Below are 26401 nucleotides of genomic sequence, written 5' to 3'. Positions count from 1 at the left end.
AGATATTTCTGGATGGAAAGCGAAGAGAAGAATAATACAAAATCATTAATTGACACCGTGGAAATGATGACATTTTATAAATCAAAAGGCTGACACTGATAGGTTTTGTGAAAGCATTTCTACTTTCTGGGAAGCTATGCAACCCCTCATATTTAGCAAGGTTGTGCCTTATTAAACTTGAAGCCTGAATTACTAATCAAATTGGCCTGCTTTCAACCTACTGTATTTGTATGAAGTCTACATGAAAGCAGAAAGGTTTCATTCCAAACCACAGCAAAATGAAGGATGGATTCAGATTCAAGGCACAAACTAAACTGGATGGGACATAAATTGCTCTGGGCTATAAAGGGCTCCACCCTGAAACATTGCATTGGGATCTGAGGACCTAGCACAGCCCTAATGTTTGAAACTACCTATTGGACTCATTAGTCCAAGTAACCATTCATGGACTAAAGCCATGACTGAAAGTAATATAAACAGTTCTATTGATTATTGTGGCAAGTGTCTCTGAGGAAATCCCGCTGAGAAAACCCATTCCCTTAACACCTAGTTTGACTCTATATTTGCTTAAGAGCCTGTGTATGTTTCTCCTGGTTCAAGGCAAAGGAAGATTTCTGGACTGCAACCAGCCTTGTGTTATTAGAGATGGGGACCCACTGTCTCTTCTCCATCTCAGTACGCATTGTTTGATGTAATCTGCTACCTACTGTCTTCATCTTTGGACTGAGTTTCACTGTAGTTCTCATGGCCATGATGTCTAGATAAACTTTTGGACTCCCATGTGACTTATACTCCACCTCTTGCCAATTTTTATATTATCAGCTAGCTTGATGAAACATTCTGAAGAACTCGAAAGCAGGCATGCTCAGAGAAATTATAATGTTCCCTAATAAATGTAATTTTTGATTATGGGTTCTGTTTGTTTTGTGCTCATGAACCAACTCGACTTGTATTTATATTTCATCACCTCACCTTAATTATATTTACAACTTATTGGTTATTTCCACCCACCCACTGCTGTTATCTGTGCTAACAGTCATGGGTTGTTAAAAAAAAGCAACTGGCTCTAGTGTTTGAATGGATGAGAGAGATGAAGCCATACGATGTGATTAAAGTTGACATAGTCTGGACACTAAAACAAGTACAATGGATTGTTTGAGGAGCTGAAAAGAAAAGAACTACTGTTTCATTATTGAAAGGTCTTCCACCTTCTTATCTGTCTGACGAAAAAAATATCAGACCAAACATTTGCAGAAACAACGTTCTTCTGTTTCCCAGCAGAAACAGAACTCTTGAGTAATAATTTCCCGTGTTGTGAGGGAAAACAGTGAATGTCGGCAACTGATGGAACAGAGAGGCAGTCTGCTGCTGTGAGGTTTGCAGGCTGACACAAAGGTAAAGGTAAAGGTTCCCCTTGACAATTTTTGTCCAGTTGTGTTCGACTCTAGGGGGCGGTGCTCATCCCCGTTTCCAAGCCATAGAGCCAGCGTTTGTCCGAAGACAATCTTCCGTGGTCATATGGCCAGTGCGACTTAGACACGGAACGCTGTTACCTTCCCACCAAGGTGGTCCCTATTTATCTACTCGCATTTGCATGCTTTCGAACCGCTAGGTTGGCGGGAGCTGGGACGAGCGACGGGCACTCACTCTGTCGCGTGGATTTGATCTTACAACTGCTGGTCTTCTGACCCTGCAGCACAGGCTTCTGCGGTTTAGCCCACAGCGCCACCACGTCCCTGCGCCACCACGTCCCTGCAGGCTGACACAAGTGGTGGTAATTTCAAGCTGCAATGCAACATGGGATGGATCAGATATGTCAGCTGCCACTAGCTACTATTTCCAAAGTTTCCTGTGAGTGCCTTTTGTTGAGAGCTTGTCCATGTGTTACTGGATATTTAATGAAAAAAATGTTTAGATACAGATTGATGAGTATTTTAGAGCAAGAAATTTTCTTTTTCAAGGAGAGACACCGTTGGTCAGTGCAGAATATGGAAGGGAGAGAGGGAGGGAGATTGCAGTTCTCCCCAAGAGAATGCTCATTGTGGGCTTAGGCACAAGTCAGATTTGTGTGTGTGTACACAGAGACATACACACACAAAGAGAGAGAGAGAGAGAGAGAGAGAGAGAGAGAGAGAGCTAACATGGTACAAGTCAGATTTGTTTTCCAGCATTTCTTAAAATTATAATCTTTTTCTACAAAATATGAGCTGATTTCACTGGTCAACATATTCTCTGAAAAAACAGCTAAAGTCCATGAGGTGACCAGTTTCTTAACTTATGGCAAGGGACAAAATAGTTTCATCCTACTAGTGCATGGAAGGAGAAAGAGTAGTTTAGTTTTTCTGTATGAATGGGAGGAGCCTAGGCATTAAAAAGGTGGAGATAGGTTTACTTTTATGTCATCTCCCTCATTCATTGTTTTTGCACACAGTATGTAGGTTATTGGTGGAACCACGGAACATCTGACAAGGTTGAAGAGTAAGTCTAAAAGATGGTTTGGGACTCAAAATCATGTGCTGCAGACAATTCTACCAATTTTAAAGAAGGTAAGACAATAAGGACTATGTTAAATCAATTCTGAAGGCTTTTGAACTAATGTATATGTATAATATAGCTTTATCCATAATAGAAATTTCAATTATAACTACTTGAGGAATACACAGAATGCATGCAATGTACAATATTTCAATGAATGCTTACACTGTATAGCATAATTTAAGTATTTTAGAGCAAGAAATCTTTTTTAAAATCTCCTTTAATTATAATAAATGCCAATCTTAACCATTCATTTTACCTTGACTACATTACACATTAATATGAAGTGTTACATTTCCACCGACATGGCTCATTATACTTTACTAAGGAATAAAAAGAGGAATTTGCTTCACAATTAATAATCAAAGGTAAATCATTGATGTGCTATATTCTATGTCACATTAGCAACTACATCTTGCAAAATCAGTATTTCTGTTTTGATTAAATGCTGCTAAATTCAAAACTGTGAACATTTATTTTCAATATCTCAAAACATACATGAGAAACACAAAATAAGAAAAAATGAATTCAGTGTGCATTAGGCTGCAGTATGATCAACTGATCAAAAATGCCATGTCAAGAAACATAATTTGCAGTGGCAAGCTGGCTTCAGGTTGGAGAGACAATAACTAAAGAAGAATAAAGTTTAGGTCTTCAGAAATTATGCAGAATGTATGAATTAAAAAGATCTAGGAAATGTAATATTACAACCTTTGGGGGAAAGTGCTCTGAGGACAATATAATACAATCTTCAGATAAAAGGTGGTATTTGATCTGGCAAAAATTAGTTTTAGAGCATCTTGGAACATTCCAAAACATTGGAAACTAAGAAAAGTTTGACTGTTAGAACCAAACTTAGGTGCACAGCTCTTTCCTTTTCATATGCATATAGCTAAGAATACAGCATGTACAGCACTGAGGAAAAGCATGGCAAGAAAGGATTAAGAGCTACACTTTTCCAAACCAAAACCATGGGAGACCCTAGTTATAGATCTCCTTTGCCTGGGGGGGAGGGGGAAGGGAATCTATCTTTTGTGGATCCCATGCATTACTCATCTGACTGGAGGCTGTCCAAACCCTTAGCTCAAGAAGAAAGTACAGTGGTGCCTCGCTAGACAGTTACCCCGCATGACAGTTTTTTCACTAGACATCGACTTTTTGCGATCGCTATAGCGATTCGCAAAACAGTGATTCCTATGGGGGAATTTCGCTGGACAATGTTTGGTCCCTGCTTTGCAAACCAATTTTCACTAGACAACGATTTTGACAGCTCCCTCCGTGCTCACAAAACAAGTGTTTTCGGGACTTAAGCTTTGCAAGACAGCTATTTAAACAGCTGACTGGTGGTTCGCAAAGTGGCTTTCCTATGGCCGATCTTCACTAGACAACGATGATTCTTCCCCATTGGAACTCATTAAACAGGTTTCAATTCATTCCAATGGGGAAATGCTTTTCGCTAGACAATGATTTCACTAAACAGCGATTTCAGTGAAATGGATTATCATCGTCTAGCGAGGCACCACTCTAATGATCAAAGCTTAGGAGGTTACTTTTTAGGCTACATCTCATGCAGTCCCCAAGCTACAGTGGTTGCAACTTGTAATGACAATCCTTGGCAAGAGATTCAGTGCTTCATTGTCCAAAGTTTTTGCAGGGCACAGGAACTCACAACAATGAGGAAAAGTGAAGCAGGAAAACAGGGTAAAGGCCTATTACTTGTCACTGAGTGAAATAAACATGCAGACTATTTCACTGTAAAGAATTGGCTACATTTGGAGACACAAAATAATTTAAGCTTGGAATCCTCTGATATATTAGAGCTCCTCTCCTATGAGCATTGTTATGTGGTGATCATGTGAATCAGTCCTATACAAGGGATCCTCTTCACCACCAGTGCTTGCAGTAGGTGCTCATGAATGCAATTGCCTAAGTTCTTCCACGTGAAGGAGAATCTTGACCAATCTAGTCAAATCTCCCACATCAACACAAGCTCAGCAATGTTTCACATTCTTGTTGAACACATAACCGGCAGCCAATATAAGCAGAAGTCATGGCCACAGTAGGATAGTAGAGCTAGTCCACATGCTACTACCCAGTGCTTTTGACAGTGAGGATAACACACATGCTACTTTCATTAGGTCTAACTTGATCTTTTGATGGCTCTGGATGATTTGAGAAAGTTAAGTCAACATGATTAGACACCAGGATTGTTACCTATGGGACCAGAAGTATTTAAATATTATTCTGCATAATGCCTATCTATTTACATTTTTACCTATAATTATGGGAAGCTTGATAGTAGCATGGAAATTAAGTAGGAAGCAGCACGATGTATAAATGCTTTAATTGCAAAGAAAACAAAATCATTGCATTGCAGGAAGACAAGGGTATTCTCCAAAAGAAACAGCAGGATTATGGGAATGAAAATTCTAGTAACACATTAGCCAGAAGCCTTACAACGTAATTTTATTACTCTCCTCTGAAACAACTCAGGGCCAAACTACATTTGGTATTATTCACATGATGAGTCCTGATATGGCTTTTGTGGATTTTTGACCCAATAACTGGTGTTGGAGGGGCAGATCATGAGCATGATGTGGGGGAGGGGAATTAACCCCTTTCCCCCCTCTGTAGGTCCCAACTGGATTTACCTGTTTCCTCTTCCATTCTCTATTTACTCTGAGAGAAAAGCTGACATTGCTGATTTTGATTCAACTTTGAGGTGGGCAACAGGTATCAACCTAGGCTTCTTAAATGGACTTACACATATAAATAAAAAGCAATCCGGAGGTAAGCCCCTTAAAGGCCCTTAAACCCACCTTTCACTCCCTGAAATCCTTGAACATTCCAAAAGCAATATGTTGACTTCTTTATTCCAATTTCAGGCAAAGTCCACGGGTGGACAGCAAATGCCACTTGCATCATTCTCTTCTGCACCCCCTACACTGGACTGGAATGGTATTGCTACATTGTGATTATACTTTTTTTTTTAGTTCTGCTAATGGGATTTCTGGGGAATACATCCACACTACTCTACCATATTTGTACTATAAAATCATGGACCACCAGCACTATATTACTATTCAATTTGGCCCTATGTGATTTCACCTGGATCTTTCTGATTCCCTTCTCAGTCTATTTCCATGTACACAAGCAAGCCATATACTCCAGTCAAATATTCTGCCAAATCAGAAGAACATTTTTCGACATCAATATTTATGGAAGCATATATTTTCTCACACTGATTAGCTTTGACCGCTATGTAGGTGCTGTTCATCCCCTCTGCTCTTTAAAGAGGTGGAATAAAAGCAAGGCTCTACTTTGCACTGCAGCTGTATGGAACATCATCTTCATTGAAACCATCCCTAATGTTTACTATACATTTAAAGTCCAAAGAGGATCAGTCGCCTGCCTGGACAATATTGGAGCAACTCTGTACTTTGTGGTGCCCTTCACAATCTCCAGAGTCGTACTTGGATTCCTCATTCCCACTGTGGTCATCTTCACATGTTATGTCTTAATTCTGAAAACCTTACAGAAAATGAGGAAGCACCAACAGAGCAGGCAAAGAATTATAAAGCCTTTGATGCTGGTTTCTGCAGCCATGATTGTTTTTGCTATGGCTTTCATTCCTTACCATGTCATGATACTGGCAGTGCTAATTTACAGGATGAAGTACCAACTCAACGCTGACAACATACACCTGATATTTACCTTTTATAAGCTCACAGAAATAATCTGCACTATTAGTAGTTCCCTCAACCCTTTCATTTTTATGCTGGCCAGCAAGAAATGCAAAGAAAAATTGAAAGCTCTTTGGTTTTCTCCTAGACACCGGTGCCTCTGCTGTCAGTCACATCGAGTGAGAGATGTTAGAATGGAGATGTGATATGCATAGCCACAGGTATAAAAGCTTCTCAAGTAAGTCCACGATAAAAAAAAATGAGATAAATACATATCACAACTAAGTCCATAATTTTTTAAAAGAAAATAAGACCGATAAGGCCAAAAGCTTAGTAAAGTTATCAACATGCGATAGTACAACACAGCCTCTCCTAACCATCTTTTCAAAGGCCTGTTGAACAAACACATTCTTTGAAAATCCAGAAAGGAGGTTGCCTCTTGAGTGGCAATGCCTTCACAAGAGGATCTGGGGTAGAATCCTAGGGTCCAACTCAGCAGAATGAGTAGGCGTGACCCTGAGCTTAAGGCTGAATTATCACATATTGAAGTAGGCAAAGTAATATATATGACCTGTGTAGCATAGTGCAGTGGTTCTTAACCTTTTTGAAAGAAACGCCCCCTTGAGCCATTGAGGAAGTTATCATCGCCCCCCTCTTATTTCTTACTATATCTTATTTATTTATTTATTTATTTATTTGTTTGTTTGTTTGTTTGTTTATTTAAGACACTTAAATCCAATGACCCCTGAAAACAAAATTCAATTCCAAGAAAATGAAATGCCCCCAAAAAGTAACATTTAATGATTTAGTTGCAAGCGAATTTTAAGACTCAAAAAGAAATATAAAAAGGGCATAAAATGCAGGAACTAAAAATTTCAAGACGAAAACTCTGAAACTAAATTAAGATAGGAGGAAAGTATATATTCATGCACATTGTAAAAAGGCTGCAGCCATCTTCACAGGTTTGGCTTGCTCCAGCGCCCCCTACCGCCCCCCTTCTGCTCCAGCGCCCCCACGCCGCCCCTTTTCGTTCTACCACCCCCCTGAAAAATGAAATTGCCCCCTGGGAGGCATTATCGCCCAGGTTAAGAACCACTGGCATAGTGGACATAGCTGTGTGTTTTGTGTGTGTGTCAGAAGAAATCCAATAGTACTGTACTTTTAGACTGGAAGGATCAGCCAATAGAGTGATGACATTGTCCAGATAACATCTGAATGTGTTCATTTTCCTCCCATCCTTCTGCGTCCTTCAAAAGACAGAGGGAAATATGAGGAGTCTGGAGATCTGGGTTAAAATCCTCACTTGGCTATGGAAACTCACAGCGGCTGGGGCTGGCACTGGTAAAACTACTCTTTAAAAATTGCACATGCCTTGGAAACCCTATGAGGCTCGTCACAGGTGGATGCAGCTTGCCGGTACATAAGATCCTCAGAGAGCACCTCAAAGTCCCAATTCCACCTCACCCCACTTTCAGATCAACCTATAAGCCATAAGATGCAGCCATTTCTCAAAAAAAAAAGAAAGAAAAGAAAAGAAAAAGAAAAAGTCTCTAGAGCTTTGTTGTACATTTGGCAACACCTCTACAGCTCTCTAGATCCAGCTGTTTGTTAATAATTAATAACACATTTGTGAGAAGTTGCTATTTTTAAGATTAATCACAGGGGGTTTTCTTTTTGAAAAACAGCTTGATATTTGTACACTTTAGGTAATGTTCAATTTCCGCAGCTTTACCACTGTTTGTTATTAAAAAGAGCAAAATTAACGGAACTGTATGGTTGTTACTGTGCAAACACCACCCACACTGTCATATACACAAAGCACACACACACACCACTGAAAAGGGAAATGAACATCATTTTCAATCCTCCTTTCCTTCAAAACAACAGCAGAATTAACTACTCGGTTTCAATGTGTCTTGGCATCCTGATTCAGGTAACCTGATGCAAGCCCAGCTGAGGAACAAAAATGATTACCTTTTTCCTTGCTTACTCCTGTTTTTGGCATAGGATTAAATAAAGGTGAGCTTCACCGGGGCTGGCCAGACACATTTCACTGCCTGAGGCAAAGGACAAGATGATACCCCCCTCTGCCACCTGAAATGGTAGAGTGGCAATTAAATCTTATTTCTACATGAGCAATGGGAAATGGTCCTCAATTACACTGGAAATCGGCTAAATCAAAGGACCTAGGGCAGGTTGTATGACATCTACCACTGTGTGCCCTGAACAACCCCCTTTTTTTCATTTCCTTTTCTTTTTTGTCATGTTGAAATTCTTCTCAGACAATACAGGTCTGTGAGAAATTTAATCAGGACTGGTCTACCATAATTAATATGCATTAGTCATAGAAATATTGAAACTCCCATAAAATCTCTGCAGAGAATATAATCATAATCAACCAACCAATCAATCATTGTTGTCATCATGTGCCATCAAGTCAATTCTGAGTTATGGTGACCCTTTTCAGGCTTTTCCAGATAGAGAATACTCAAAAGTGGTTTACCATTCCCTTCTTCTGGGGGTCCACTGGGACTGTGCAGTTTACTCAAGGCCAAACAGGCTGGCTCTACTCCAAGGAGGCACAGTGGGGAATAAAACTCCCAAACTCTGGCTCTGCAGCCAGGTACCTAAACTCTTGAGGTATCCAGTCAGCTTTGTAGAGAATACGGAAGCCACTATATAGTCAGTGATTGTTCTGTGACCTTTGTGATCACAAATCCAGGGAGTTAGGTGACAGCTATGGCAGCCCTACAGCCTGTCTGCATTCCCTAAAATGGCTTACAGTTTACAGGACTCCATATCACTAACAGAGGTCTGTAAGACAGCCTAAAATGTGCTCTGAGACAATTACAAGAAGCAAATGTAGGATCAACAAGCAAAATAGTTCCTCTAACATATTTTCTTCTCCTGTCAATCTAGGTTTGTGACCATTACACTACCACCATCATTCTGCTTGGCAGGCCACCCCTGCTTGTTAGCATCCAAGCAGGACCTGTTGCCCCTTCCTCCATCCACAGTAACTCACTTCCTCATCTACCTTGGCAGCAAGATCCACCCCACTTTTGTACCCTGAGAGAACCATCTGTGAGCAGAGAAGAAGGGCCACTGCCTCAGACATTGTAACACTCCTTGCCTGCCCTTCTAAATCAATCTTACACTCTGGATCCATTTATCTGAATCCAACCTGAGGCAGGGAATATTGCACATGGGGAAATCACTTGCATCAGGGATGGAAGAAGTCTTGAATATGACAGACATATCTACAGGGTAGTCAACCGGTAAGCCACCAAGGCTGTTGTGCTGAGAGATTTCTGTGCTAAGTTAGTTTCTGCAGTAAAGTCAAATAATACCTTCTTGATCTATGGCAGTGGTTCCCAATCTTGAGTCTCCCAGATGTTCTTGGACTACAACTCCCAGAAATCCTGGCCAGCACAGCTAGTGGTGAAGGGTTCTGGAAAGTGTAGTTCAAGAACACCTGGGGACCTATGGTCAGGAACCACAGCTCTATGGCTCTTAATTAGCCTTCCAGGTGTTGAACATGGCAGGTGTTTCATTGCATAAACTAGGACATGACACTTAAGTGAACAGCTGCTCAACTGCACATTGTGACAAGACTCTTTTGCAATCCCTTAGACAACATTCTGCAGACTGAAAATCCATGGTTTAAGAAAAATGAGTATTTACCCAGTTGCAGACAATTAATTCCAACATCACTCTGATCAACTTATCTTTGCAAACATTCAAAGGAAGCCAACATCTGCTCCTATTTACCTAGCCATATCTGTTTTAAGTTTTTTGTTGTAATATTACTCTTTTCTGTTTGATTTGACACAATTTTTTTTATCTGATACAGTGCAGAGTGAGCTTGCTCCATTTTCCTGTAATAAGGGAACAATTAATGGATTGGGACACCAGAAAAAGTCAACATATTCTCCAAGTAAGAGAATGCTTAGAAGAAGATATGGCAACCATAAAAATCTTGAATACAAGCCTAGTAATTTTGCAAACACACATTGAACAATTTTAAATAATAGTTCTATCCAATCATGTAGAAAAACACTAAACTAAACTAAAATTACAGCACAATCCTGTGCACATTTATTTAGTTGGAAGCAAGTCCCATTGTGCTCATAGATGTAACCAAAGGATTGCCACCAATCCTGTGCCCACTTACATAGAAATATAACCCCTAAAACACAATTGGGATTACTTTCAAATACCCTGGGCTAAAGTTGTGCTGTTGATTTAATTTAAGGAAATTTGTTTAAATTATGTATAGAAGTGACACAAACCTTTGAATCAAATAAGCTGCTTCAATCAAGCATCTGTCTGTATTTTCAGTGATGTGACATCAGGTGAGATCACAGAGGAAGATACGTTTAGCATGGTGATGCTGCAAAATGCTTTATCAGAATTTGCATGACAGCCTTTCATCCTTCACTATCATTAAACAACTTTCCATAAAATTTCCATTGGCATATCCAAGGCATAGCTCCCTCCTCAGAATGTGATGGATGTTGCAACAATTCTATAATGCTACTGGAATTTTCTTTCTTTATGGCTAACACAGTGTGGGATAGACGCCCAACAGACCCCACAGACTCCACAAAGCCTTCATCTGAGGAGCTAATCAAGAGTTTCCCAGCAGACGGGGTAGATTTTTCATCCCACCTGTTCTCAGCAGCTGAATCCTAGAACTCACACTTCCTATTTATTTTTCCAGCAGCCTCGCCTTCAGCAATAACAAGCTTGTGTACTTTGGATGTGGAGCATGTTTGCTCTTTGTCAGTAGGTTAAACAGACAGCTTATCCTAGACCACTGGTTCCCAAGCATCTTGGATCACAATGTCCAACTGTCCAGATGTTGTTGGACTGCAAACTCTCACATGCTCCAACCCTAATTACTTATGGCTTTGCAGAGTTTTAGTCCAACAACATCTAGGTAACTACAGTGGGACCTCGAATTACAAACGTCCCTACCTACAAACATTTTGACTTACAAACGGCTCCATTTAGAAAAATCTGTATCGACTTGCAAACAGAGCCTTGACCTTGAAAAAAGGCAGGGGAAAAGGGCGGGAAATTCAAATTTTCCCTGCCTTTTTTTCATTCCATTCAAACCGTTGGTGGCGAAGAGGCTGCTCTTTGCCCCAATGGTTAGGAAAAGGAATCCCCAGAAGGTCTCCGATGGTGGCGGGGAAAACCCTGGGAACCCTATAGGCCCAGTCTACTGAGGGCTTCCCCCAGTAGGCCCGGTCTATCCCCCCCCAGAAAGCCTGAAGGCGGCAATCACCATGGTGGGGGGGAGCACTGGGAGACCTCCCAGGGGTCCCCTGCCACCACGATTGGAGACAGTGGTAACCCAGCGCCGGGAGGCTTGAGGTGACCAAGCACTTGGCTGCTCACCCCCAGCTGCAGTGGTGGCAGTGGAGCAGCAGGACACTTGAGCTGGCTGGGTGCTTGGCCACTCACCCCCAGCCGCAGCGGAGGCAGCAGAGTGCCGGAAGGCTTCAGAGGCTTCAGACTGGTAAGTCCTTTTTTAAAAAACTGTTCAAGATGGGTTTTGGAGGCTGGGTTTGGACTGGAGGGGACTTGCTCTGCTTATTTTTATTTTTGGTATTTTTTTTAAATGCTGGAAGAACAGATTGATCCCATTCCTATGCATTTCAATGGGAAATGTGTCACATTCCCAGGGGTTACAACAGCAGAGTCCAATAAGCCAGTCCAAAGTCAGGAATTCAGGGAATGCAGAGCCGATATCCAAATACCAAAGCCAACTCACACAATGTAGTCCAGGGTCAGAGTCCAAAGCCAAGGGTCCACAGAACAAGGTTCAAGGTTGTCAGGAGCGTGGATGCAAGCCAGAGGCTTAACTTGTTGCTTCCACAGATTTTCAGCCGCCTGAGAGCTGCTTATATAGTAAAACAGCCCCTTGAATTGCTAGAAGCCTTTTCATCCTGTCAGTACTCAGGGCTAGTTGATCGGATGTTTCTGCGGGCAGCCTTCAAGCGATCCTCTGACCTTTTGATCATAAGTCTTCCCCGAAGCCTGGCCCTCAGCCTGTCTACTGGGGGAGGAGAATCTGAAGGGGATTCAGGTGTTTTTATTTCTAATTGCTCAGCATTCTCCTCAGCCACAGTTAACCCTTCAGGTTCCAGATCTTCGGCTGCACTCATGACAAAATGGTACATCGACTTACGAACGTTTCGACTTACAAACGCCGTTCCAATATGGATTAAGTTCATAAGTCGAAGTACCACTGTACATTTTGGAATCATTGTCCCAGACCAATACCTCATACCAAGGTACAAGCAAAAAAACAAACAACCTCAATCATCTACTGAGGTTTTGGCTATTAAAGGAAAAAACATTACTAAAAAGAAGAGATGAAGCCCAATGACTCATCTTCCCAGCTCATGAATATGAACATGGTGCCAGTCCTACCTTGGTGCAACCACCTCACTGCGAGGCTTCAGGAAATCTACATATTGTCTGTCAACACCCAAGCTGTTCTAATAACTGGATGCTATGCAAGGAGTGCATAGCACCTTACCTAACTCATGAGAAATCTATATGTGGGACAGGACGCAACAGTTAGAACTGGATATGGAACAACTGATCAGTTCAAAATTGGAAGAGTATGACAAGGCTGTATATTGGTCTCCCTGCTTATTTAACCTATATGCAGAATACATCATGCGAAAGGCTGGACTGGAGGAATCCCAAACCGGAATTAAGATTGCTGGAAGAAATATGAAAAGCCTCAGATATGCAGATGATACCACTCTGAGGGCAGAAGGTGAAGAGGAATTAACGAACCTCACAATGAGGGTGAAAGAGGAGAGCGCCAAAAATGGTCTGAAGCTCAACATCAAAAAAACTAAGAACATGGCCACTGGTCCCATCACCTCCTGGCAAATAGAAGGAGAAGATTTGGAGGCAGTGACAGATTTTACTTTCCTGGGCTCCATGATCACTGCAGATGGTGACAGCAGCCACAAAATTAAAAGACACCTGCTTCTTGGGAGGAAAGCAATGACAAACCTAGACAATATCTTAAAAAGCAGAGACATCACCTTGCTAACAAAGGTCCACATACTCAAAGCTATGGTTTTTCCTGTAGTGACGTATGGAAGTGAGAGCTGGACCATAAAGAAGGCTGACCACCAAAGAACTGATGCTTTTGAATTGAGTTGTTGGAGGAGACTCTTGAGAGTCCTTGGACTGCAAGGAGATCAAACCTATCTGTTCTGAAGGAAATCAACCCTGAGTGCTCACTGGAAGGACAGATCCTGAAGCTGAGGTTTCAATACTTTGGCCATCTCATGAGAAGAGAAGACTGATGTTGGGAAAATGTGAAGGCAAGAGGAGAAGGGGATGATAGAGGACGAGATAGTTGAACAGTGTCATTGAAGCTACCAACATGAATTTGACCAAACTCTGGGAGGCAGTGGAAAACAGGAGGGCCTAGTGTGCTCTGGTCCAGTCGTTCTTAACCTTTGTTACGCGGATGTTTTTGAACTGCAACTCCCAGAAACCCCAGCCAGCACAGTTGGTGGTGAAGGCTTCTGGGAGTTGCAGTCCAAAACTCCTGAGTAACCCAAGGTTAAGAACCAGTGCTCTGGTCCATGGGGTCATGAAGAGTTGGACACAACTTAATGACTAAACAACAACAACAACAATGCAAGAAGTGGTTATAGCTCAGTTCTTTCCATTCAAAAAGGAGACAATTTAAATTCCCTGTAGATTCAATTTCCAGAGATCTGGGGGCCCAAAGGTCCAAAGGCAGCAAAAAACTGCTTGTACCATAGGGTCACATTCACTCATACAACCGCCATCCCAACCCCCCAAATAATTATTAGAAAAATACGTATTTGTGAAAAAGTTCATTTGCACCCTGTAGTGGCCAAAACAATTAAAAAAAAAAAAAGGCATGGCATGGGGACCTCAAAACATGGCAAAATTTCCTCTCATCTCCCTAAGGGATACGCAGGGATTTTTTGAGCCAATTCTGTTTTCGTAAATATTTTAATAAAAAACATTTTAGGGATCCTTGAGGAGGAGCTCAGGGTTGCTTGAGAGCTGTGTTCGGGCCCAAAAAAAGGCAATATGTAATTCACAGTCAATGTGTTGTCTACCTGAGTTTAACAGTTAGAAGAAGCAGATGATGGGAAAGAAAGAGAAACAGACTTTACTGAAACCTACAGTGGACCCTCTACTTACGGAATTAATCCGTATTGGAACAGTGGCTGCAAGTCGAAAAGTCAGTAGGTCAAATCTCCATTGACCTACAATGCATTGAAAACCGATTAATCCCATAACTGGCAGTTTTTATTCTATTTTTGTTCCATTTTGGTTTTTTCTGGTCTGTAAGTCGATTTTCTGGCTGCAAGTCGAATCTAAATTTTGCGACCAGAGAAGTCTGTAACTCGAAGAGTCTGTAAGTCGAGCCATCTGTAAGTCGAGGGTCCACTATATGTTGTTAAGACAAGATGTATAGGAAAGCTTTCCCATGACCAGGGGCAGGCATGCAGTTCCTCTAAGGATGTTTTTGTGGCTTTCAAAGTCTCTGAAAGGGAAAAAATATAGTTTTCCCTCCCAAAGAGAGAGGGAGGGAGGGAGCAAGCGAGCAAGGACTGTAATTCTAGAAGCTGCATTCTCTTGCAACTCAAAATGGAGATTTCCTAAACCCCCCCCCCTTTTTTTTTAAAGCAGAAAATCAAATGTTCGAAAACCAGAAGTGGAAAGATCTCAGCAAAGGCCCTAAGCAATTAAAGTTAGTTTGGGGGTAGCCTTCCCCTTCCTGGAGCTCTCTATTGTTTTGGAAGACAACTGCCATCATCCCTGGCCATTGGCTATGCTGGACACGTCTGACTGGTACCACTCCATTCTATGGGGCACTACCATGTTCAGAGAGTAGTGTTTAGAAGGAATCAGAAAGCTTCTGTCCACCTGGTATTTGGGACTGTACCACCCAAAAGCCCCTGCCAACCTCCACAGGGTTTAGACATGTTGGAATTGTGTTCCAAACACTGAACAGAGCCAACTCCTAGTTTAGAGGCATGAGAATATCAATGCTGTTGCTTATTTATTTATTTATGTATTTATGTATTTATGTATTTATGTATTTATTTATTTATTCATTCATTCATTTATATACCACCCCTCTAGAATGTGTCTACTCTGGGCAGTTTACATATAACAAGAAATAAAGTAAGATAAATTCCAAGTTAATTACAGAGTCCAAGATGGGGAAAGGAAGAGAAGAAGAAAGAGAGAGAAAAGAAAACGGAGATAGGCTAGGTAATGGCTGTAGGGAAGGCCTGCCTGTACAGTATAGCCATGTCTTCAAATTAGTGTTGACGACCCTCGGCGAGGGATCCAGGCGAATCTCTACAGGTAAGTTGTTCCATAGGCGAGGGGCCACTGCTGAGAAGGCCTGATTTTTAGTTTTTTCCTGGCACACTTCTCTTGGCATTAGGCCCCTCAGCCACCCGGCCTGACTGGAATGGGTGATACGGGTAGAACTCGGCAGAAGAAGGAACTCTGCCAGGTATCAAGGGCCTAAACCATTAAGGGCTTTGTATGGTTAGCACCTTGAAATCAATGTGGAAGTGGATAGGTAGCCAGTGTAAAGCGGACAGAGAGGGGGAAATACGGTGAAATCTTTTCACCCCTGTTAATAGCCTGGCCACCATGGACCATCTGGAGCTTCTGCATCCGTCTCAAAGGAAGCCCCATGTAGAGAGTGCTACAGTAGTCTATTCTTGAGATTACAAGCGCATGGACCAGTGTGGTGAGCACCCCCGAATCTAGATAGGGATGCAGCTGGGCGATCTGCCAAAGATGTAAATGGGCAGACCAATCCACGGGCACTACCTGGGTCTCCATGGTAAGCATCGGGTCAAGATGGACCCCAGACTGCGAACCGAATTCTTTGTGGTGAGAGTCATCCCCCCCCAAAAAAAGATTGGGAGTTCCCCAAACCACTGACATCTGGGCCACCCACCTGCAGGACCTCCATTTAGTCCGGGTTCAACCTTACTCCATTCAACTGCATCCATTGTAGAACGGCCTCCAGGCAGCACCCAAGGGACGGAATGGCATCCATTGCAGATGGAAAAAAGGAGATTTAGAGCTGGGTGTCATCAGCGTATTGATGACACAAAGCTCCACATCCCTGGATGACACCCCCCCACAGACTCATATAGATGTTGGGGAGATGATCGAACTCTGTGGGACCCCACAACTGAGGGATCATGGGGCCAATACATTCTCCCCAAGCTGAACTCTCTGGGGACAGCTCTCCAAAAACGACCAGAGCCAAGCAAGAGCAAGGCCACCAATTCCCAACTCAGAGAGCCTCTCCAGGAGGATAGCATGGTCAACAGTATCAAAGGCGGCTGAGATATCAAGGAGGACGAGCAAGGACATTTTGCCTCTGTCAGCCTACCGAAGAAGGTCATCCAGCAGGGCGACCAATGCCGTTTCTGTGCCGTGGTGTGGCCTGAAGTCCGACTGGAATGGATCCAGGGAATAAACAAACTTAAGCAGTTAGGGACTTCATTGTATGGCAGAACACCTGCTCCCAGCAGGAACTGCCCACCCTACTGGTTCTTCCCAAGCAGGACAGCTGAGGGGGCTAGCCCTGAGGGAGGCCCAGAAGAAGAGAACAAGGAACCAGGCCTTCTCAGCGGTTGCACCCTGCCTCTGAATTACCTGCTGAAATTCACCTGGCCCCCTCCTTGGCATCTTTTAAGAAGCTTTTATCTATTCCGTTAGGCTTTTCAAAATCTGTCAGCTGAAGAACTCTGTGACCAACAGCCTTTTATTCAATTGCTGCCAGTTTTAACTTTGCTTTAATATTTGTTTCTGAGTTAAATTTAGTTTAACTTAATGTATTTTGATGGTGTTATTTTTGTTATTGTTGCTGCTTGTGAAAATCAAATAGGTAGGTAGGTAGGTAGGTAGGTAGGTAGGTAGGTAGGTAGGTAGGTAGGTAGGTAGGTAGGTAGGTAGGTAGGTAGGTAGGTAGGTAGGTAGGTAGATAGATAGATAGATAGATAGATAGATAGATAGATAGATAGATAGATAGACAGATAGACAGATAGACAGATAGACAGATAGATAGGGGGGTTAAAATGCTCATCCTCTCAAATTACAAGAACCCCAAATTTGTGCTTGCAACTCTCAGAATTCCCTAGGTCAACATAGTTACACTCCAAGAAATTAACTTGCCTGTGCTCTAAGCATCCTATGACATTTCTAGACTCTCTTTTCCCACCCCCACCCCACCCCTCTGTGTTGGAAGAGGCAAAAAGTTTCACATCCCACACCTAATTTGGTGAATATTTTGGAGTGGTTACAAAGATCCTTTCTGCCCTTTCTCATCTTGCTGTCTCAACACAAAAGCAATGTACAGAAAATGTCTCTCTATGACCCAGTTCTGTCATCAGTCAAACACTCTGAATGGCAGTTACACCACCAAGGATACTCCACCAGCATGACTGTTTGTGTGAATGCATATAAAGCCTTCAGCAGGGGTTCACTCATAAGTTGTTTTTGTTGTTTTTTAAAAGGACACACCCCACATGCTGTTTACCCCATTCTTTCAAAGAATGTAACAGACGAGAAAATGCAAAGTCACAAACAGGCTGCTGTAAACCCACAGCCTGTTCTATGAAAAGACTACCCAGGTGGCTTCGTCGCTAGTTCTGAAACTGCCAGCAGTCTGAGCTGAATGCTTAACACATGCCAGATATTAACAGCCCTATGCAAAGGATGAGACAACACCCGATGGAAAAATGGAGTGTCATCAGCCTCGGGCAACATGCCAGTGGTTTCATGATGCAGAACAGAGAACAGAAGCAGACCAGGGCAGTGCTGTGTTCGGCCTTTCAATCAGCAAGGAATGCATTCTCAGTTGGAGACTACGGGTGGATACAGCCATCTCTTTGTGTTAACCTGGATAAGAAATCATGATCATAAGGAACGCTAGATACCCCATCAGTGGTAGATTGGTATGCTTGGAAGTACAATGCTCACCAGGCTCCCCCATCCCGAAGAAGAGTCTAAAACTGCAGATTGCTGGATCAGTCGATATCAACAGATGAGGAACAGGCCTTTTGTAATGTTAATGGTTCATAACTCCCAAATCAAGACCAGAACACCCTTAAATACTTTGTATTACATCTGAGATAGTTTGGACATACTGTTTGTAGGAAAATCCACTTCTCTGTCAGCTACTGTGAAGCCCCTGCCCCTGCTACTCAGAAACGCCAAGGGTTTTTGACCATGGAAGGCCAGGCTCTTTTATACAACTCTGTGTGGGCTGGATGACATCACAGGACATAGCCATACTTTCTGAGGTCATCGTTTAACTCTCAGCTGAAGTGTTGGGTAGAGCTTTTCCACTGGCTGCTTCAGCTACGAACCAGGTTTCACATCCTCAAATTATTTCCATGGAGAGAGGAGGGTGGGGGAGCAAAGCACTCTCAGTGTGTCTAGCTGCTCCTGGGAGTACTCATTAAGAGCACAAAAAGAGTCCCTGCTATTGTGGAAGAAGTGAGGACTCCCCTTTCTAGCCAGGAGAGGTCGGTGGTGAGGAAGGGCAGGGATTTGGACCCTTGAAATATCAGATCTGGGACTTTGCCACGTCTGACTACAGCCAAGGAGAGAGGACCCCAAACTGTGAGGTATGGGGAACAGCTAAAACAAAAAGGGCCTTCTAGTGGGTACAAGGTGAGACTCCCTTCAGATGAACAGTCAATTGGACCATTACCACTGCCTGACGGCCATCCTGATTAAGACCAATGGGAACTGTTGTCCATCACATAGGAAGGTTGCCAGATTGAGGAAGCACTTTCAGGAAATCTCCACTGAAAAGCTTTATAGCTCTCAAGAAATCTGAAACACAATTCTGCACATCTAATCAGAGCCATATGCCTCTTTATGTGCATATAGGCTGTGTCACATATTTATTGTACAAGCCATCATCTCACTACATATGAACTACATTTTGCATTTAATGCAAAACTCATCTTTGTTATATTTTCCCCATAGAATCAGTATGATATTTCTGAGAAGGTACAAGGAATTAATCTTGGATACCTTTTTCCAGTTTAGAATTATTTTAAGAGTCCAGGCAAGATGTTTCCCCCCATCTAGAAAATCGAAACTTGCAAACAATGACCTCTGGTGGACAGTCCTGCTATTGATTTCTCTAAGGGCCTCACAAGAGACATTACCAGGGAAATCCACAATTAGATATTTCCCAGTGTAATTTTCATTTCCCTCTAAAAGCAGCATGAAAGAAGTAAGATGGGGATTGAAGGAGATGGCCTCGCACTTTATTTCCCATGCTATGTCCGCATCCCCTCTGCCTCAACACCATCAGCTGTTCTTTGCATCATGCAGCAAACACACAGGGTCATAATTTAAACCAGGACCATGGAGAAGGAACAAAGGTTTACTCTTGTTCATACTGACTGGGCAAATCAATTCTAAATCTATGTGATGTGTGTAGTATGCAGGAGACCATAAATGATATTTTGTAAGATTGTTTAAAGCATAGGGAGGCAAAGGATGCCTGTTTTTGGTCCTCTGACAAGTAAGAGTACTGTGGTTGGTAATTGGAAGAGTGGCTTGTAATTTGCAGGATTGAAACTTAGGCAGTTTATGGTCTTTTGTGTAGTCCCGTAATTTAGTAGGTCATTTACAATTAGGCTCTTCCCTCTCGTCCTTTTTCTGTTCTCTCTCTTTCTTGTTTTTCTCTCCATTTTCTTTTCTCTTCAGAACTAGTTGATTACTTGTCAGTTGCAGATGGCAGGAGGAGGGCCTTTGGCCTTGCTTTGCCATTAAAAACTACTGGAAGCAGCAGCTAGGGATAACCAGTTCCCTCTGTTCCATTGTCATAATCCAAAACTGAGTCCCTCGCTATTGCAAAACAAGATTATACTCTGAGATCTAATTTTAAGGCTATGACATGCTTTCTGACTCCGACTTGTTCAGATAACTTTTATCTGTTCACAGCTACCACAAATAGAAGGCAGAGCTCAGTGGGGGCTCTCCATGTGAACTGGGATTCTGGAAAGCCCCCAAGGATACTGAAAGCTGCTCCAGATCTGTTGACCCCCACTTTCAGGAGAGTGAACTTCTGCACACATCTAATCAGGACTTATCTAAAAAGAGTGGGTGAGGACAGAGTGCTCTCCTCTATGAGGGGATGCTGATAAATATTGAGCCTTTCCCAGAAGAAATTGAGCTAGAAAGCTGTAACCGCCACACTGTTCTACATATTCCCCCAGGAAGTCAATGCACTTGCGACATCAGTCCTGCAGCTTCTTAAGTCCCTGCAAATAAAATTCTTCCCACTGCTGGTGTAACCACTCATTTGCAGCATTAGTTGCCTCCAGAACACTCCCAAATTTTGTCCCTTTAGGTGGCTTTTCTTTAGTTTAGGGAACAGATAATAATCAGAAGGAGCCAGGTCAGGAGAATAGGGTGGATGGGGCATCACTTAAAAGCCTAAGGATGGCAGTTTTGCTATTGTTTCACCTGCAGTGTGTGACCAGGCGTTGTCATGCAACAGGATGACACCTTTGGAGAGCTTTCCTCGACTTTTTTCCATGATGTTTTGCCTCAACTTCATCAATAAAGCACAGTAATATTTTGCATTGATGGTTGAACCCTATTGGAGGTAGTCCACCAGCAGAACTCCTTTCTTATCCCAAGAAACTGTTGCCATTTGCTTCTGCACCGACCTTTGCACTCGGAACTTCTTTGGCCTGGAGGAACCACTGTGCCTCCATTCATTAGACTGTTCCTTTTGTCTCAGGATCATAACAGTAGATCCATATCTCATCACCAGTTACCAGTTTGCCCAAGAAATCTGACTCATTTCTTGCAAAATGTTCCAAAACAGCCACCAATGACTCCACACATTTCCTCTTTTGTTCAGTTGTCAAAAGTTTGGGGAACCACTTTGCTGCTAGCTTTCTCATTTCCAAGTCATTGTGGATAATGGCACCGTCTCTCTCATGTGATATTCTCCAATATATAGCAATACTTTTGGCTGATATTTGGTGGTTCTCCATGATCATGTCATGGATGGCTTTCACATTGGCAGGCACAGAGACAGAAACAGGCCTTCCACTGGGTTTCTCACTTTCAACACCAAAATGGCCAATATGGCCATATGAAGGGCCACTGTCACCCATGGTTTGTGACATTTCATCATGGATCTGCTTTGCACCTTTCCCTTGGAGAAACAGGAACTTGATTACAGTTCTATGCTCTTCCACACTGAACTTTTCTGGAGGTGCTGCCATGTTCACTTTGGACCTGAACATGAAAGATAAGTTAAAACCATAGGTAGTTGATTTTTGCACCATTGAATACAGACAAATTGGCCAATACACCCTGCAATTTATAGCTTCCTAGCTCAATTTTTTTCTGGGAAAGGCTCAATACTTATCAGCACCCCTCATATATGTGGTGACTGCAAGTGGATGGGTAACACCAGAACAGGGCTCTTCAGTCAATATGAATCTGGAAGAGACATTTCAATATGTAGAATGTTAAGGCAGCAGAGAGGAAGCTAAGAGAAATTTGCTTACGACAAGTGATCTGTCGGAGGAACAAAGAATGTGTGTGAATTGCCAGATGTCAAATGGAAAATCTCCTCATCCTTTACATTTAGTTAGAACTAATGGGAGCAGCAACCCATCAGCATTTAGAGGGATATTCATGCATTATCTCCCGATCTACAAGGTTTTAGCAGTGACCAAATTACAACTTTCAATGGTCTTCATAAGTTCTTACAATACAGTCCACAAGATGATAGCAAGGCTTATGCAAATAGCCTCCAGACAGAATTAAGAGTCAGAACCATGATTAAACAATTTGCGACGGAATGACATGGAGCCTGGAAACATGTGCTGGCATTTGGTCTTCATATTCAATTGCAGCCCTGCTTTTGTACTTTCTACTTTTGCCTTGATCAGGAGTCATTTCAAGCCATTGCTGCTTTCTGCCAATAATACAGTGTCATGCATTCAACACCTTAGTAGAGATGGACATGAAACACTTCAGGCTGGGTCATCCTAAGTCGTTGGCATGGCACCATAGGTGGTGCATGTTCTCTGCCCACCCCCTTACTGGCTCCCCCACTCACCAGCTGGCATATATTGCTTGTTCCCTCACCATTGTGCAATCTTCCAGTCCCAGCAGGAGCATGGACTTCCCTTCTCTGCCTCCTCCAACAGGTGCTCACTCACAGGTAGCACTGCAGGAATCCCTGCCCCACCTCATCATCTAAGTGAGCAGCTGCTGGAGGAGGCAGAGAAGGGAAGTCCATGCTTCTGCTGGGACTGGAAGATCGTGCAACAGCGAGGGATGAGTGGGGGTAAAAGCAAGGGGGAGTGTGTAGGGAATACGCACCACCTGTGGTGCTATGCCAATGACTTAGGACAACCCAACATGCTTAATGCCCATCTCTACACCTTAGTATTAACAGAAAACAGCAATGACTTCCACCAGTTTTCACTTCTCCATCCGAATCTCATCTACCTTTCTGTAAATATTCCATATACAGACTGAACAGATAAGGAGATAAAATATACTTTTCTTTGACATCTGTGCCTATAGGAGAATATTCTGTTTCTCCATATCCTTTTTGTTCACAATGTAGGTTATGTACATGGCAATCAAGTGTTGAGACATACTTTTTTTTCTTTTTGCTTTTACAATGCTCCTCAGCTTTCCATGATCTACACAAGGCTTTGCTAAAGTTTGTCAAGCCCAGATTGATCTTCTGAAATTCTTTGGCATGCTTCAGTAGCAATATGATCTCTAACACCTCTTCCTTTTTGAAATTCAGCACAATCATCAGGCATTTCTCACTTCCTATACAATCAAAGTTCTTGTTGAAGCACTCTGAATGTCACTTTGTTGGTATGGGACATTAATGCACTGGTCCTTTAGTTACAGCACTCCTTGATGTTGCCTTTCTTGGGGATTGTAATGTATATTGAAATTTTCTAGTCTGTGGGCTACTGTTTTCCATAAGGTAAGGGTAAAGGTTCCCCTTGACATTTAGTCCAGTTGTGTCTGACTCTAGGGCGCGGTGCTCATCCCCATCTCCAAGCCGTAGAATCAGCGTTTGTCCAAAGACAGTTTCCGTGGTCACGTGGCCAGAATGACTAGACACAGAATGCCGTTACCTTCCCACTGTGCCGGTACCTATTTATCTACTCGCATTTACATGCTTTCGAACTGCTAGGTTGGCAGGAGCTGGGACAAGCGACAGGAGCTCACTCTGTCCCGTGGATTTGATGTTACGACTGCTTGGTCTTCTGACCTTGCAGCACAGAGGCTTCTTCTTTTCCATAATTCTTGGCATATTTTTATTAGAATTTCGACAGGTTCAGCCTCCATAACTTGAAATATTTTTATCAGTATCTCATCTACTCCCAATGATTTATTCCTTCCACTGCTTGAGAATAGATTTCTAAAGCTGCAGTGTCATCATCATAAGATTTTTCTTCAAAGGAATCTATTATCTTTGTATCATTCTTCAATATATTATTTCTGCTTTCTCTTTATTTCATCCAGGTCAAATACCATATTCCCCTCTTGATCTTTTAAGATTCCTAATCTAGGTTTAAATTTCCCTTTGATTTCTTGAATTCCAGAAAAGCAAACTCTTTTCTCTTTTGTTGTTGTTCTATTTCTTTGAAATGATTATTGTAATAGTTCTCTTTGTCTCTTCATAATAGTTACTGAAAAGATGCATTTAGGATTAAATTCCTGTTACCTTTTACTTTTGCATCTTCAATGCCAGCAACAATTTTACAAGCTTCTTCAGTTGTCTACCTAGGCTTTTCTAATCTTCTTGCATTTTCCCCCCAAAATATCTCTGAGCTCAGTTAATAGTTCTTCTGTTTCACAATCAAGTAAGTTCTGCAATACACATCTATTCTTTATACAGTACAGACTTAAAATTAATCAAAATTTTTGTCTATATTTTGGCACTGAGATTCTTCTACATTTATTTATTTATTTATTTATTTATTTATTTTAATATATATAGCAAAACCTGTTCCTGGTCTTGTTTTTGTAGAGAGAATACAGTTTCTCCATTTACCTCTTTTAATTATCCAATCTATTTGATTTCTGCATTGGCCATCTAGGGATTTACCATCTATAAGGACAGCAATCTGTGTGACTGCCTGTAGCACATATCTGCAATAAACAAATTGTTCAGTTTACAAAAAGTCAATGAGTAATTCTCCTGTTTTGCTTCTGACTCTGAGGCCAAATTTTCCAACAACATTTGGATGTGTTTTGTTTCATAATTTTGCATTCCAGTGACCTACAATTATCAGCACATCTTATTCTCACATGTGATCAATTTCTTCCTGGACACTTCCATAAAAGCTTTCAATTTCTTCTTCACAAACCCTTCAGCACAAGTATTTACTAAGAATCTACAGCCATACTGACTTGCATTTTTGGAGCTGAACTCTAAAATACCTATAACACCAGTGGTTCCCCATCCCTGCCACAGACACCATAAACCTGTTAGGAACATTCTGGATTCTGTAGAAGTATTCCTATGCTTACACAAATATAAATACACACACACATCTTTTTAAATATGGAACAACAAATAAGAGGAGCTTCTGGAAGTGTTGCTTACTTCTTCTTTTTAGAAGAGCAATTTGCATTGTCAATGGTACATGATGCCAAGTTTTCTCTTTCAAACCAACTTTCAATAATTGGGCCCATGCCATAGCTGGAAACTGATGAGCCAGCATTCACAGGGCCCAGCTGCTTGTCAGTTCATGTTTGCGTGATTATGCCAATAAATTCAGCTCTTAGTCACATGCTTTCTGCTAAAGGGATCTCTATTATTAGCAAATTGTAGAGGTTACATCCCTGAGAGACCAAATATGTCGTGTCAATTCATTGGGAATACTGAAGTTACAATGATTGTGGCTGAATGAGAAGGTCTCAAGGGGCCTCTTCACTATGTGCTTAGAATGCTGGCATTCTATCAGCTGGGCAATTCCGAAAAGACCAGTCTGGGGAGGGGGGTGGAGACAACACATATTCTGACCCATCTGGAGGTCACCACAGTGGGAATCCACAAGCTAAGTCAGAGGGCCTGCTGCCTCTTTGAGGGATTCACCCTCCTTGACCACATGAGGCCTCTGGCATCAGCCTTTCATTCATTTATATCACTGAACAAAATCTTGCCCTATTCTTTACCAAATATTGTTTATTTTCTTGCTTAACTCCCACAGAGCTTCTCCAAAAGATCTTAATAATCACAGTGTGCTGACTTTGGGTTTGCTATGTACAGAGTACTCAGATGTGGTTTATCATTCCCTTAACTACCGAGAACTATAAAAAGAAAAGATTGTCCTTTATATATCTCTGACTTAAAACCACACAGATCTTTACAAGATGAGAACCTGACATTTAAAACTGGGCTCAGAAAACATAGAAGGTGCAAATTAAAGAGAAGCAGAGTTGCCTCCTCCCAGCTATAGATCCCCATCTGTAGGCATCCAATGGTATTTGGAACATGGTTCAAAGGAAAAAGTGTGTTGAAAGAGCCTGGAACTGCTGGATAGCTCAGTGGCTTAGGCCTCTGGCTGTGGAGCCAGAGGTTGGGAGTTCAATTCTCCACTGTGCCTCCTTCAGAGGGCCTGGACTCAATGGTCCATAGGGTCCCTTCCAGCTCTGCAGTTCAAAAGTTATTAATGGAATGCTTAACAAGACTAATGGATATCATCAAAACACAATGACAGCCAGCTATTCCTTCTTTTGAAAGTGTGATAGAGCCATAACTCATACTATGGAAGCAAAAATGTTAACATCATCTGCCACCCTATCACCTGTGGGGTTGCACGTTTCTTCTGTCTTTAGCTACAGGGGGAGCATTTAATCAGCAAAAGTACATTGTCATGATTTATCTATGTTGCCCACAAAGAATGTTTGAGCAGCTTTCTTTTAATTGGGCATTAAGAGTTATTAGATTCATAAAAGATCCATTCTTACTAAAGGTGAAAATTTCTAGTTCTGGTTAGTTGATACGGATCAGGGATGAGCTACGTGCAACACATGTGCCCCATGTGGCCCCTCAGAATACCAAATGATGACACACACTCTGGCAA

General features: G+C 42.1%; 2 protein-coding genes across 6 annotated transcripts in view; one reads left to right on the top strand and one right to left on the bottom strand.

Annotated features, from left to right (window-relative positions):
- TMEM117 (transmembrane protein 117) overlaps positions 1-26401 on the bottom strand; it is a 277135-nt gene that overhangs the window by 235021 nt on the left and 15713 nt on the right. The window lies entirely within an intron of this gene.
- On the top strand, positions 1731-7066 carry LOC110079998 (P2Y purinoceptor 1-like). The gene is made up of 3 exons (XM_020795543.3): positions 1731-1851; positions 2432-2546; positions 5421-7066. Exons 2-3 carry the CDS (start codon positions 2492-2494, stop codon positions 6422-6424), a joined length of 1059 nt encoding a protein of 352 aa, XP_020651202.3. The 5' UTR covers positions 1731-1851; positions 2432-2491; the 3' UTR covers positions 6425-7066.

The sequence above is a fragment of the Pogona vitticeps genome, chromosome 5, assembly GCF_051106095.1.
Source record: "Pogona vitticeps strain Pit_001003342236 chromosome 5, PviZW2.1, whole genome shotgun sequence".
NCBI lineage: Eukaryota > Metazoa > Chordata > Lepidosauria > Squamata > Agamidae > Pogona > Pogona vitticeps.
Note: the sequence above shows the minus strand (reverse complement) of the source record. Positions and strands in the feature narration are given on the sequence as shown.